The 15755-nt window shown below is 31.7% G+C and overlaps 2 protein-coding genes across 2 annotated transcripts in view; both read right to left on the bottom strand.

The window, feature by feature from the left end:
- The window catches only part of LOC111016634 (ferredoxin-dependent glutamate synthase, chloroplastic), a 46762-nt gene extending 44001 nt beyond the window's left edge, over positions 1 to 2761 (bottom strand). Inside the window, exon 1 of the mRNA XM_022292089.2 lies at positions 2291 to 2761. Coding sequence (XP_022147781.1) covers positions 2291 to 2605 — 315 coding nt within the window. The 5' untranslated portion in view covers positions 2606 to 2761. The remainder of the gene's footprint in view (positions 1 to 2290) is intronic.
- A 2854-nt stretch (positions 2762 to 5615) lies between these two features.
- On the bottom strand, positions 5616 to 6392 carry LOC111016620 (uncharacterized). The gene has a single exon (XM_022292071.1). It carries the CDS (start codon positions 6390 to 6392, stop codon positions 5616 to 5618), a length of 777 nt encoding a protein of 258 aa, XP_022147763.1.
- Between the last annotated feature and the right edge of the window lie 9363 nt (positions 6393 to 15755).

Raw genomic sequence — 15755 nt, forward strand, 5'->3', positions numbered from 1 at the left:
CAAACGCCTAGTAAGAATTTGCGAACTAGACTCTCCTCTGTCCCACGCATCTTCTACCAATATAGAAGGGGACGTGGAAATTCTATAAATATTGGGGAATCTGTCCTTCAACAAAACATCACCGAACCATGAATGATGCCAAAAAAGAACTCTTTTGCACTTCACACTTTTAGACCTCAAAGAATTATAGTCACACTTTCCACACTTTTCTAATTAATTAGAGCGCCTTTACTTAGCTCCTTGGTCTCTTTTACTTTTTACTCCCTTTATGGGGTGCTTTGGGGGAGGAGTTGGAATGAGGTTGGTTTGACATTGTAAGCCAAACTCATGTTTTGAGCATGGGTTTGGGAACTTTGGCTTGCTAAACATAATCCCATGAGGTTGAATAGTAAACCTACCATCTTCTTTTCTTTTCTTTTTTTTTACCTTTTTTTTTTTTGAATTTAGAAAATGAAATACAATATTGTAAAAGGGTGGAATAGTTCTGAAAAAAAGTTCAAAGAAACCCAAACTCTGGCTACACACCCCAAATATAGGCTTCCCAACAACACCCCCAAATTTACTTAACATTCTCAGGCTACCGATACCGAACCCGCGCTCCAAATCCCCCTTAATGAGAAGTGTTTGTTTCTTATCACACAAAAAACAATAATAAAATAAAATCCTGCACTTTCTCAGAAGAAATACATTGCTCATTGCAGGGACACCTTTTTCACACCCTTTCATTAGTATTAATCTTCCTGTAGGCTACCGACCAAAATCTTCCTACCATTACAATAATTGCTAAAAGAAATCTACCTCCCACAAAACTTCTGGACGTTGAGAGTTAAACTGGCTGGAAATCCACTTTCGAGAAGATAAATATAAGGTTGAGTTCTTTGCTTGACAAGCTATGCATGGAGGATGAACATTGTGGAACAAATGCTTAGACATTCCTCGTTGTTGGGGCTGCGGTGGTCCATTCTTTGCAAGGAGCATTTAGACAACTTTGACCATGTCCTATGAAGTTGTCGGTTGCTAACTCAGTATGGGACTGGTTTGGAATCTTTTGGCATTGATTAGGCTCTAAACAAGAGATAGTTGTTTTATGATGGAGGAAGTGCTCTTCCATCCCCCATTTTGTGACAAGGATTAGGTACTCTAGTGCATTGCACTCTTTATCGTTTTGTGGGAGATTTGATTTGAGAGAAATAGGAGAATTTTTAATGGTGTTGAGTGGCCTTTAGGAAGAGATCTAATCTTGTGTTAGATTAAATGCTTTCCTTTGCCTTCTGTTTTCAAGGAATTTTATAACTATCCTCTAGACCTTGTTCTTTTAGATTTAAGCCCTTTTTTGTATAGCTAGTTTAGTTTTTGGATGCCTCCTCTATTGAGTTGTTGTTTTGGTTGTCACTTTTGTGCTCTTTTATTTTCTCAATGAGAGCTAGTTTTTTGATTAAAATAAGAGAGATAAATATAAACTTCATTAGCAATGACCACATGATTCTCAAACTCTACAACAAAATTTTATACCATCACATATGATACACGTGTTATCTATTCTCTTTTTTCCTTGAGGGGCCTCTTTATCCAAATACCATTCTAGTCAAGCATGGAGGCCATTGTAGGATTCTCAATCACTATTTCACAGAAATCCTCATGGAACAAAAACTTTAAAATTTGGTTACTCCAAAATACTTAAACAGGCTACGGTTCCCAGTAACAACATTGAGAAAAAGGGTTAGATGTTCAATGCCGTTCCTCAGCTCAAATATCCATTAATGGAATGACCAATTTTTCTCTTCTTTTTCATGGGGAAAGGAGACACGCATCAATCATCATACAGTGGAGAAGTATAACTAACTATAGGATGATAGTTGCTACTTTATATCCCAAGAGTCCAAGACCACCTCCCCCCACCCAACACATACACAACATAAATGCATTGATCATTTTCCCCATTGTGTCGTCGCCATTCTTTATGGTAAAATAAAATATGATTCGCAAATGTTTATTATTTCGAACTCCTTAGCTATGTACAGGGAATCATATAATATGACCAATTATTTCGAACTCCCAAATTTAAAATCGAATGTAAGATGGAGGATAACTACAGAGAATTCAACCTCAAGTGTGGTATGAAATGTGCTTCAAAGCAAAAAAAAATAATAAAAGTAATAACGATTTACAGACAAGATAAAGCTTCCCGTAAAGACACTTCAAACTTCTCTTACTTCACGTGATTCATTGCAAAAACGAAACCCGAATCAGAATCAGAATCAGACTCAGAATCAGAACCCAGTTGGCATACCTCGGGCTCGGGTCCGGAAGGAGCATCAGACTTATCCACAGCACACCCACCATGTCGAAGATCAAGAACAGCCTTGATCGAGGGCGAAGAGTTCTTAGCACCCAACTGGCGGAAACTCCGGCAGCCGGCGGCGGACAAGGAATAGGAGGAATAGGACACAGATTTCCGCCTAGTCCTCTTGGGCTTCCCATACAGAGCAACGAAATCGACGAGCGAAAGAGCATTATTAGGCGATAGAAGGAGAGAATGAGCAGAGAGGGAGGGAGTAGAGGTGCGGAGGTGGGAAATGGAGGAGGGAACGGATTGCAGAGCCATGGGAGGAGGATCGGGAAGTGGGAAATTATGGATGTGAGAAGAGAAGAGAAGGATAAGGAGAGTGGAGAAATGTTGGGAGCCACCCGCGCCTCACCTCTTAGTAGTGCGTTGTAGTTGTAGTTGTAGTTGTAGTGTTTGTGCTTCGTTGGTCCAGATTTTGCTGTTGTTGTTGTTGATGTTTATAGTTGGCGATTCGCTTCTGCAGACACTCCAACGACTTGGCTGCTTTCTGCTGTGGAAACTCCCATTCCTTTTCTCATGTGTCAGATGCCTTTATCACCGTTAGTTTTTCTGCTCATTCGGATCCATTATCTTGTGATTTCGTCATCCCAAATAAGTCGCTATCAAGCAACAAGCCCAAGCCCTTGTTAGTTTAGTTTAGTAAATCAAGTACCAAATAATGAAAGAGGATTCTGTAGTGTGCTAGGTTCGAGATCCGATTGGTATCAGAATCGGTTGAAGGAGAGTGCAGAGGCAGTCACGTAGGATCTCTAATAAGCACTGGAGTGATCCTTCAATCAAGATCGAGAAGGGACCTAGAAGAGCCTACTACTACACCACACTACACTTGCTCTACACATTTACAATATTTAACTCATGGTCTACACTCATCTTTATGAATTTGACATCTTTTATTTTTCAAAAATTAGAAAAAAATAGCATCTCGATGAAAAAAAAATCAAGTGGGATAGTGCGAGAGTCATAAAGAGTCTTTAAAAGCTTACATAAATAGACTGAGTCTTCATGACTAAGAGCTTTGTCTTGATATCTTCTTTGTTTTTTTTTCTATATTATTCTCATATTTGTCAAAATTTGAAAGGTGGTTAGCAAGAGATGGTACTCACGAGTAAGTACTTCCGCTTGATACTTTCTAATAGGTTTTTTTTTCAATTTGTTCACACAGTTTTGATTTATATCCTTGTGTTTAAACATTTTTCAATTTAGCTTTTTACTATTCAAATTGTTAAAATTAGTTGACGATAAACTTCTCATGATATTTAACGAATCGATCGAAATTTAGAAGAGAAGAAAAAAAAATTAAGCAAGAAAAATAAAGTTTCTAGCTTAGTTTGATTGCATTATATGACTCTTATCTTACTAGATAGAATATTAATGTTTATATGCACAATCATGGATTACGTATTTTTCATCCCATTTGTAATATTTAAAGGGATATACAATATTTGACCAACTCGTTGGAAGAGAGTTAAAATAATAATAATAATAATAAAGTTTAAAAATTAAAAAAATGTAAATTTTTATCTATTTCAACTATTTTGTTGACATTTTTTATACACTTATAACTACTTGCACAACTTTTCCATTATTTTATAAATCTAAAGTGTGTCATTTAATTATAAATTAAATTTATTCAATTCATTGATCAAAGAAGAGAAGCTAATGATGCCATGGACAGATTTTTATCTTATTTGCAAGAAAATTTCAAACAAACCACGACATAAAATATATATTTTATTTTAGCACGCGAATATTCCTCTCTTTTTAATCTCTCTGTCCAATGTATTGTTTAATAAAGATACTTTTTTTTTAGAAAAATAAAGATACTTTTTATTTTCATAAAGGAGAAAATATGAATTTTATGGGCTTTAAATTTCTCTACTTTTTAAATTAAGTATGACAACAAGCTAGGGTGGCAGAGCAATGAGAAACTTGTAGAATTTTTTTTATAAGTGGCAGTGGTTAGTGAATAATTGAACCCATTATCATATATTTGATTCAAATTCCATCTACCTATGAATAATTACACTTATTTATTGATACAACATTTTGGACGAGGTGATACGTCAACTTTGTATCGGAAGTGAACGTTCGGTACCCAAGTCGAGAATTGCACACATAATCTTTACTAGTATATGATGCTTGACCATATAAACTTCAAAGCTTAAGTTATAACTTAAATCGAAGCTAGTGTTGAGCTGAGTTTAGTTAGCTTGCATAAAAATTGCGTACCTTTGAGATTGAGAGACTCGACCACCTTTTTATAGGGTAGTTTTGGGAAGCGAACTATGCCGTTAAAATTATGCTTGACTTATCACTGTTGGGTAAATATATGCTGTATATGTAAACTGAATAACACTAGCAACAATTTACAACATAACTGGCTATAAATAATTATAGATCTTGACAACTTGATGAACACCAAAACTTGATAAAAATAGTCGAGACACGCTTCAATAACGCTGACCTGAAAACAATTATTCGCTCTGCACAAGTTACTAGCAGACTACAGCGATCGTCTCAGCAGAATACAACTAACTCCGGTAGAACAACAACCTCAAACTAGCTGGATCTGGTAGAACTCTTAGATACTTGCTCTCAATATAAACAAGAAGAAGAACTCAAAAGAAGAGATAACTCTTGTGAGAGGAGGAGGAACTCAAATGAGAATTACTTGGATATCTCAAAATGAAGAAATCCACAACTATATACAGTTGTACAAACAAGTAACCTCTCACTCAAAATTAAACACATATGTAACATTTTTACATATGTTACTATGTAACTTTAGCACATATATTTGTAACTTTAACAAAATAATAAGATAACTTAAAATTTAATAAAATAAAGAAACAAAACCGCTATAATAATAAATAAGAATAATATTCACAACGTATATGTGAATAATTTCTTTTAAGTTTCACTTTCTTTCACACCTTAAAAAACCAACATCAGTGAGGGTAAGTATCTTTCTAGAAGTCCATTTCAGCAAGACTTTTCCTCCGCCTTCCACTGAGGCTGTTGAAGCGTTTCCAATGTACAGTTTATCACTGTCATCTAGCTTCTCATAAGTGATGAACAGTAATTTGTCCCCATAGACGTGCCTAGTAGCACCAGTATCAATACACCAACCTTTGGTGTCAGAGGCCATATTTACCTCCGGGATGACAACAATTAAATTTTCATCTTCCATAGTGTTGGCCTGGTTGTTGGAGCTTTGTCCCTTCTTGTGTCTACCGTTTGCAGCTATATGGCCACTCCTGCCACAAACCTAGCAGATTGCAGGAATGTGCTTGTTAGTGTCATTCCTTGGCCCAAGATTCTTTGTCTTTGATTGGTTCTTCTTGGGATGACGCCTTGAAGCTTCAGCAATATGTGCTTTAGCTTCAAATTTTTGTGGCTCTTTATCCCCCTTTGTGTTGTTCTCTTTAATGCGAAGTTTCACAGTAAGATTCTCTATGGACAACTCCTTTTGTTTGTGTTTGAGATAACATTTGAATTCTCTCCAAGCAGGATACAATTTCTCAATCACAACAGTAACTTGGAATGGTTCATTAATGACCAATCCTTCACTTTGCAAATCACTAATGATAATTTGCAATTCTTCCAAATGATTGACAACCAACTTGGTATCAACCATTTTATAATCTAAGAACTTTCCAACAAGGAATTTCTTAGTACCAGCATCTTCTAGCTTATACTTCTTGTCTAATGCCTCCCACAACTGCCTTGAAGTATCAAAGGCATTGCAGTAGACATTATACAAGGTGTCATCTATGCAACTCAGAATGTAGTTGCAACATAAGAAGTCTGAATGTAACCACGCTTGCTTGGCAGCTTCAGTTTCAGGAGTGATTGCTTCTAGGGTAGTAGTTGGACATATCTCTTTTATAATGTGAGCAAGATTTAGGGTGGTATGGTAGAAGACCATCTTCTGTTGCCATCTTTTGAAGTTTTCTCCCTTGAACTTCTCTGGTTTCTCAGCATGAGATTTGAAAATGGTCGATCCCATCATTGCAGGAGCATTGGTGGAAGTGTTTGCAGCCATGGTAATTATCTTCAGATTGTTGGGTAAATATATGCTGTATATGTAAACTGAATAACACTAGCAAAAATTTACAACGTAACTGGCTATAAACAATTATAGATCTTGACGACTTGATGAACACCAAAACTTGATAAAAAATAGTCGAGGCACGCTTCAATAGCGTTGACCTGAAGACAATTATTCGCTTTGCACAAGTTGCTAGCAGACTACGACAATCGTCTCAGCAGGATACAACAGCTAACTCCGATAGAACAACAACCTCAAACTACTCGGATGTGGTAGAATTCTTAGATACTTGCTCTCAACATAAACAAGAAAAAGAAGTCAAAAGAAGAGAGAACTCTTGTGAGAGGAGGATGAATTCAAATGAGAATTGCTTGGATATCTCAAAATGAAGAAATCCACAACTATATATAGTTGTAAAAACAAGTAACCTCTCACTCAAAATTAAACACATATGTAACATTTTTACATATGTTACATATGTCACTTTAACACGTATATTTGTAACTTTAACAAAATAATAAGATAACTTAAAATTTAATAAAATAAAGAAACAAAACCACTATAATAATAAATAAGAATAAAATTCACAATGTATATGTGAATAATTTCTTTTAAGTTTCACTTTCTTTCACACCTTAAAAAACCAACAATCACAATTTCTTTTATCACCTTGCTTACAAATACATTCGAATTCTTAGTCAAATTTCAACAAATTTTCAAAAGTAGATAACAAAACAAAAAATACAATGTTAAAGACAACAAACATGGGTAATACCCCAAGTATATTCACGTATTGTCCACTTTGGACATAATCCTCGCTTTTGGTTTCACTCAAAAAGCTGCATATCAAGTCTATATACTATGAATCACTTTATTTTTTAGCCAACGTTTGCAACCCCAACAGTAAATAACATTTATAAACTTAATTTTAAAAACTTTGTTATTAGACAAGGCTTAATTTTTTTTCTTTTTAACACTACGTAACAATTATTTTAATTTTTATTGTTAACCTCTTTTAATAAATTTTTAGTACAACAGATTGAGGGTATGGGGGATTTGTCTCAAGGGAAAGAGTATGTGTCAATTATCGTTAAGCTATACTCATGTTAGAAACATAAATACATTTTTAGTAATTTGTTTATACTTGATCATAAAATATTTACACTGTTTTTACGTTTGATAATGCATTCTAACTAAGTAATAGATCATAAGTGGGTTTGATTTGTGAAGAGATCCAACATTTGTTGAGACATATGCAAAAGGTGATCTTTCGCTATTGTCGGAGAGGAACCAATCGAAGAGCCCACACTGCGGAGACGATTCTGGACTTGGAGGAAGTTGAGGATTTTAACTCAGAGTTCTTTTTTTCTTGAATTGAACTTACACCCTCTTGGTTTAAAATATATGTCAATTGCCAATTACGTGGAAATGTTAAATACTTTGTCGGTTTTGTTTCTGTTATTAAAGAAATGAATATTAACAGTAAATACTAAAAATATTTTTTTTTGCAAAAGTTAGAAAAATAAAATAAAACATTTGAAAGTTGGTAGGTGATACAACACCGAAATTTTATAGATCAAAATAAAATAAATTTATTGACTAAATTAAAATATAAGCATTATATATATTCGTACTTCAAAACACGCCATTATAAGCCATCAATTTAGTATCAAAATCATCATTATTTTTTTTTAATTCAATCATGGTAAGGGTTAAAATACTTTGGGATCGTGTATTTTATCTACCAGTTATGTTTGAATTGACTTGAAAAGGTCGATGTTAAATTGTTAATATTAGGAGTTAAACAATATTTTCAAAATAAATTACAAAGTATTGATAAAATATGAAAATATTAACAATAATATCAATTGAAGAAACATAAAAAACTAACCATAAGATTTATGGCTTATTTTAAAATTATTTTTATAAGTTTATTGTTTCCTAATTTTCATTAACAAATTTTTGTCGACATCAATTTTCTCATTAATATTTGCATAAAACTTAGTAAATATACATGATATTTGAAGTGATTTAAAAAAGAAGACAGAGAAAAAAAGCAGTTAAAATACATTAAGCGCAAAATTTTATTAGTTATTTTTCAAGAAAGATTTTATAAAAGAAATGTTTTAACATATTAAAAAATCATTATTAAAGCACTTATTAATTAGTACAACTATATTAAAAATATTTATAGAAAAGTGCTTTTTATTTTAAAGAACTAAGAATTTAGTCCCTAAATTTTTGTTAACGATTTAGTAACTATGCTTCCAAATTTGTAATAATTTTATCGCTGAACTTTAGTATATAACAATATAATATTTATAGTTTAAAGCTGGTAACAATTTAGTATCTATTATAAATATTTTTGTTAAGTTATATATGTAAATTAATAAATTGACGAGGGACTAAATATGTTATAAATTATAAAGATTAATTCATTTTACGATAAAAATCAACACTTAATTTACTTAATTTTGATGAGATTTTTAAAGATATAAACTAAATTGTTATATATTAAAATTTATGAACTAAATGATTACCCATTTAAAGTATATGGTTAAACTATAGACTAAATCATTATTTTAGCAAAAATACAAGACCAAATATGCTTTTTAACCTATTTTAAAAATGATCTATTTATCTCGAATTTATTCCACCAAACTTCATATCTCGAACCAAATTCGAGGAGACCATATATCACGTTTTTTCACCCTAGAGTAGATACACTTTTTTTTCATATATTGTGGAATAAATATATATATATATATATATATATATTATATCTATGTGGAGAAGGAAAAAATTCATATTTTAATGGGACGATCCATGTTCAGTTCAGTTCAGCTGCATGTCCCATTTCGCAGGAACTTTTGGCAGTTATGGGACAGTCTGATGCTTTCCCATAATTGGTTATATTTAATATAAATATTTTAAAATATTCTCATTGTTTACGTTTAATATTATATTGTTAAAAAAATTGAATTATATTTACTATAATCCAGATAAATAATTTTCTAAATATATTAATTAGCACGTCAATCCATAAAAATAGAAAAAAAACATATTTTTAATCCTTCCCCTCGCATTGTTGTACCTAAAACAGAAAGACAATTTACTTATAATTTTTTTTTCAAAGGTACTTATAAAATTTTTACATGTAATATGTGTGATATAATTTTAACGTATAACCATAATACATTATGTTTTAAAAGTTACTGTTTTAAAAAACTTAAATTTAATCCAATTTAAAAAATAAATCATGTGTTCTTAAAACTATTTTTCTTTTTTAACATTGAACTTGGAAAAAAAAGGATAAAAGACAATTTTGTTATGCATTAAGAAAAATAATTGTTTTGAGCTCAGGTTACTAGTCATATTGGGAGAGAACTGGCCTAAGACACCATTTTAGTCATTCTTTTAGATACAAAAAGTGGGAAGGGAGGATTCCTCTTCATGTTGGCAATAATATTTTAGTTATCGATATTAATTCTTGTACAAAATTATTTAATCAAAATAAAAAAATTATAAAGGTATGCCTTTTGTTTATTTATTATATAAGGAACTTAGTTCAGCGGTATCTCTGGCCATGCAGTTGTGACTTCGAATCCACAACCTACTTATATATAAAACGAGATTAGAAATTTTAACAAGTGGTTAATAAATCTTGAGAAATAAAGATTAAAACAATTTTCTTAAGAAAAACAAAATCAACAAAATTAATAGTTTGTTTGATTGGCAATCCAAATTCTATTTATTTATTTAATTTTCAGATTTAGTAAATATGCGTGGGACAGATTTGTTTCGTAAAATTCTTTTCGAACTATGTGATTCGTAAATTCTAAAAATAACATTTCTTTATTTCGAATGCATAATTATTTAAAAATAAATAAAAACTTTAATAAATATATTATCTCGTTATAAACTCATTTAATTTTTGTTAAAATCAAAATTGGTCAAATATAATATATTATAAGTTATATAATAGTGTAAAATAATAATTATACAAAATTTATAATAAAAATGTTAATAACTTAATAAATATTATTTTAGATTCAATTAAATATTTAGTTAGTAACTATCATTCGTTCACAAATATATTACTAAATATGTATTAAACAATTTTTCAATATTTTTTTTATAACTGGCCGGCCTAGTTTTGCTCCTCTATACCAAGGGACACAAGTGTCCATTCCAAGACTTGAACCTTGAAGATATTAAGAGTTTTTGGTATTAAGCTGATTTGAACTTGAATCTCTAAACAATTTTTTAAATTGTAATTCAATTTCCAAATTTGTTATCAAATACATATTTGAAATCTAAATCTCTTGTTTTGATCAAAATTTTCTTTTTCAAATCACTAACAAAAAATACCTTAAAACACGGGGATTTAGAAATTTAAGAAATCAAAATAAACTAAATTGAGAGGTTAGGATCTTAAAAATAAGATAAAAAATACATTTTTTTTTTCTCTTTTGGCAAGAAAGGATAAAATAATATATCATATACGTGTGGAGGATATTGGTGAGGATATTAGATTAGGCCACAAGAACCGACCAATACACACCATATAAATTGGGATCCAATTAAATGCCAAATTGTTCCATACACCAAATCCCAAATCTATATAGAGCCAAATCTTTGGAAGGGATTCATTGGCCTTTTGGACACTTGAAAGGCCTCTCAAATTCTTTCCGACTTTCTTGGTCGAAATGGTTAATTTTCAAAGTTTAAGGACTAGAATAAATATTTTAAAAATGGATGTATCAAATCAAAATTTAAACTAGCGTATTGTAATACATATACGAATAGTTGTTTCAGTATTATATATATGACAATTACTTAAACTCACAAATTTTCAGGTAAAAAATTCAATTAATATTAATGTTACTATTATAAATATGGGCTTCAATGAAATAATAATCTATAATCTACTTTTACTACATTGTAGGAGAAATTCTATACATGTAAAAAATTATCTTCTTTTTATCTTTTTTACATCTTTAAATTTCAACTATATCTAATTTAAGATTAACTTCCACACGGTCTTTATTAAAATTTTAAGCGTTATTTCATTTTGTTGGGTTCCATTTGAGGGGATGGGAATTAAATATATTTCAACCTTTTTCGGTCGATCTTTAACTAGTTTAATTATGTTCAGGTTAGTAAGTCACATGTTGAATTTAGAGGTAATGAGTTCAAAGTCCATAGTGGTCTCCTACTTAACGCATTTCCTCGATAATCAAACATATAGTAGGGTCAGACGATTGCCTCGTAAGATTAGTCGATATATGTGTAAGTTGGCTGTTCAGACACTCACGAATAACAAAGTGAAAAAAAAAGTTATACTCAAGAGAAAAATAATAATGGTACAAACAAATTTTAGCCGTCAACTAATTAATTAGTAACCCCAAGTCCTGACATCCACTAAAAAGACAATACAGACATTGAAATCTACAAAACATTAATCAATTGTCTACCTCTAATTTATTCATTTAAATAGTTGAGATAAAAAATTTAGTATAAAATAAGAATGGAAAGATGAAAGAGTAGTGGTCTCGAAGAAATTAGAAGGCGTTTTACAAGGAGATGATGTTCATTCCTCGAATTGAAGATAGACTAGGGGAGATAAATGTATTGAACATCATATTAGAGCTACAATTTTTAGTTTATCTTCAATTTCGGGATGGACATCATATATATTTTTTAGTACAACATGTGGGACGGGGAATCGAACTCACGACTTTTTGATCGGATATAAGTGCCTTAACCAATTGAGTTATGTGCAGGTTGGTCGATGGACATCATATTATAACTGCAATTTTCAAGTTTACGTATCAACCCTATCCTACATATGATGTTCTACCATTGTAAACATATCGACTTCCATGATGTAAAAACATTATATAAAAATATTCTCCCATCTGGTCCATGATGTGAGTGGTTAATTACTCATATGCATGTGGTGTTAATTAACGGAATGATGTTGCTATTTAAATTAATTAGCAAACTGTGAAAATTTATCTTTTTGGTGAAGTTTATTAACATGACCATGTGAAAGTAAATTAATTATTGGTAGAATAATTAATTTGAGATACTATGTTTATGATCGTATGAAATTAAATTTCCTAAACACCTATCTGGTTGAAAACTCAAATAAGATAAATGTCAAATATGTTTGGAGGTATCTTATAGATAAAGTGGGACATGATAGACTTACTTAAAGGAAATGATCCTGTTAGGTGCAAATGATTTTTTAAACAACATTAGACTAGTTGGTTCAATAAAAATTCATAGTAGTTGTGGGTTATACACGAAACATGATATTGATACATATTCTCTTGTAACTAAAATAACTACTATTAGACCCTTGATCATGTTTGCAGCTATTCGTGACTTGTTTATACATCAAATTGATGTAAGAACAACATTCCTTAGCGATGATTTAGAGGAAGAAACTTTTATTACAACGTGAAAGTTTTGTGGTTACTAGTCAAGAGAATAAGGTATATATGCAAGCTCCTACTTTCGTATGTTTACTCAATGTAGTTTGGAGCTAATTGCGTGATTATATTATATGCTTGTATGTTGATGGCATGTTTATTTTGTATAAATTTAGACGTCATTAATGATACCAAGTTGCCTTTATCTTCAAATTTTGAAATGAACGATTTAGGAAAGGCTGATGTATAATACTTGGTGGTAAGATAAGTAAACATGATAATAGTTACACAATATGTTAATCACACTATATTGTGAAGATGTTAAATAAATTTGATGGTAAGAACATCTTATGATACTAGTATAAGTCTTATGAAAATAAGGGGATCTTAATCTGGACATCCAAAAATTAAAGGTCAATATGTTTATGATGAATTGTACTAGACCTGATATTGCATATATTTTGAGTAGAAAAACTCACTATCCTGCTAAAAACAACTGGATTGCACTTCATCGTTTATTAAGGTATCTTAGAGATGCAATGAACTATTGTTTGCATTTTTAGCGAGTTTCCTACTGTCTTAGAAGGATATAGTGATGCAAACCGTATTACAAATAACAACAATGGGAAAATGGACAAAATAAGTCTTCTGTAAGGGTCTCCTAAGTTTTTTAATCGTCCTTCTCAAAACACAGTTTTCTAATCACTGCTGACATCACCAACTTTGACAAATGACCTCCCATGCCCCTCCTTGCTTTTTTCTTTCTTCCAGACTTCATCTCTCTTCTCCCTCCTCCACTCATATTTTAGACTTCCCTCCTCATTTCCTCTCTCTACCTCCATCTCCCTCTTTTTCCAGATTTTTTTTTCCTCCTCTCTGTTTTCTTATCGTAATTTTTTTTTCTCATTCTCCCTAAAATTTTCTTGGAGTTTCTCTTTTCCATCTTCCCTCTTTCTCTATTTTTTCTATTACTATTATTCTCTTTCTTCTTTACTCTCACCACAAAAAGTAATTTTTTTTCCTCCATGATTCCCGTGACTGACGATGGATGCATCAAAGCCGACGAAGGAGGTCGTTCGCCGAAGAAAGGAGATCAGTGGAAGAGGAATGGGGGAGCGAGGTTGAGCGAGAGAGCGAGGTTGAGCGAGAATTGAGGGAATCTAAAAATACTATCTCAATATTAATTCAAATTTGTTTCCCGAAATCTATTCTCAATCTCATTAAATCTCTCAACCTAATTTTAATTAGGATTGAATTAAAAACCCCTCATTTTGCTTTCATCTCTTTCATTCCTAATTTAAAATTTAATCAAATGAAAATATCAATTTAAAATCTAATTACAAAAAGAAAGTATTCGAATTTGAAATTTAATTCAAATTTGTTTCCCAAAATCTCTTTTTTAATTAAATTTTAAATTGATACATTTGATTAAAATTTAAATTAGGAATGAAAGATGGGAAAGCAAAATTGGGGGATTTGAAATTCAATTATAATTAAAACTACAGTGAGAGATTTAAGGAAATTGATGAGAGATTTCGGGAAACAATTTGAATTAATATTGAGATTCTGTTTTTCTCAAAATTAATTTGATTTGATAAACATTAATTCAAAATTAATTTTTAGATACTATTAAAAAAACAATCTTATTAAAAATATTATTTTTAGATTCCCTCGATCTCGCTTTCTCGCTCACCCTCGCTCTCGCTCTCTCGCTCACCTTCGCTCTCTCTCTCTATCTCCTCCCCCATTCCTCTTCCACTGAGCTTCTTTCTTCGGCGAATGACTTCCTTCGTCGGCTTTGATGCAGTCGTCGTCAGCGAAGTCACGGGAACCATGGAGGCTGCTGGTTTTTTAAAAAAAAGTTGAAAGATTTAGGGGTTTTTTTTAAAGTAAATTGCTTTTTGTGGTCAGTAAAGAAGAAAGGGAATAATAGTAATTAGAAAAAATATAGAAAGATGGAAGAAGAAAAAGAGAAACTCCAAGAAAATTTTAGAGATAATGAGAAAAAAAACTTTGCTGAAGAGGAAAAGAGAATAATGAAAAACAATAAGGAAAAAATCTGGAAAAAGAGGGAGGAAATCAGGACGGAAGCCTAAAATATTAGTGGAGGGGTAGTGAAGGTCATTTGGTGTGAAAGTGATGTCAGCAAATGCCTATAAATCTTGTGTTTTGAAAATGATGATTAAAAAACTTAAAAGGGCCTTATAAAATGCTTATTTTGTCCATTTTCCCAATAACGATAAGGTGAACTCTACTAGCAAATGTATTTTATGTGCTCCTTTTGGTGGATGGGCTATTTTATGGAAATCAGCAAAGCTTAATAAATGGCTAAAAAGTCTTGAAGACATGTCATTGTGGGGGAAATCTGTACTAGTATCCCTATGGTGTAATTCACAAGCTGCCATAAGAGTTGCAAAAAATAGTGTGTACAATTGCAAGAGAAGGCATATATACTTGAGAAATGAAGTTGTGAAATAGTTGATGAAAGGTTGAGTTATATCCTTAGAGTATGTGAGGTCCAAGAAGAACTTAGCACGTTCTCTCACTAAAGGCCTAACAAGGAAGGTAGTTTTTGAGTCCTAGTATATATAGGACTAAAACTCTTTACATTATGTATTTTGTGAATCCATAACCTTTCTTTTGGATAGTTTTTGTGTGGACTTTATTGGCTATGATGTATTATGAGAATCCATAGCCCTTTATTTGAGTGGTCTGTATATACTTGATAGATGATACACTTTTGTTGTGATGCACTGTGAGAATTCATAGCTCTTTACTTAGGTTGTTCGTATGTACTTGACGGATAATTTTTAAAAAGTCTTCATAGCTCAGTTTTTAGTGGCTCATCTATGATAGAGTTGATGATGCAGTAAACGTGATTGTGAAGGTAAGGTTGCCTTCTATGGAGGAGTTAAAG

The sequence above is a fragment of the Momordica charantia genome (genome assembly GCF_013281855.1).
Source record: "Momordica charantia cultivar OHB3-1 chromosome 5 unlocalized genomic scaffold, Mcharantia_2.0 BLBB01000005.1, whole genome shotgun sequence".
Taxonomy (NCBI): Eukaryota; Viridiplantae; Streptophyta; class Magnoliopsida; order Cucurbitales; family Cucurbitaceae; genus Momordica; species Momordica charantia.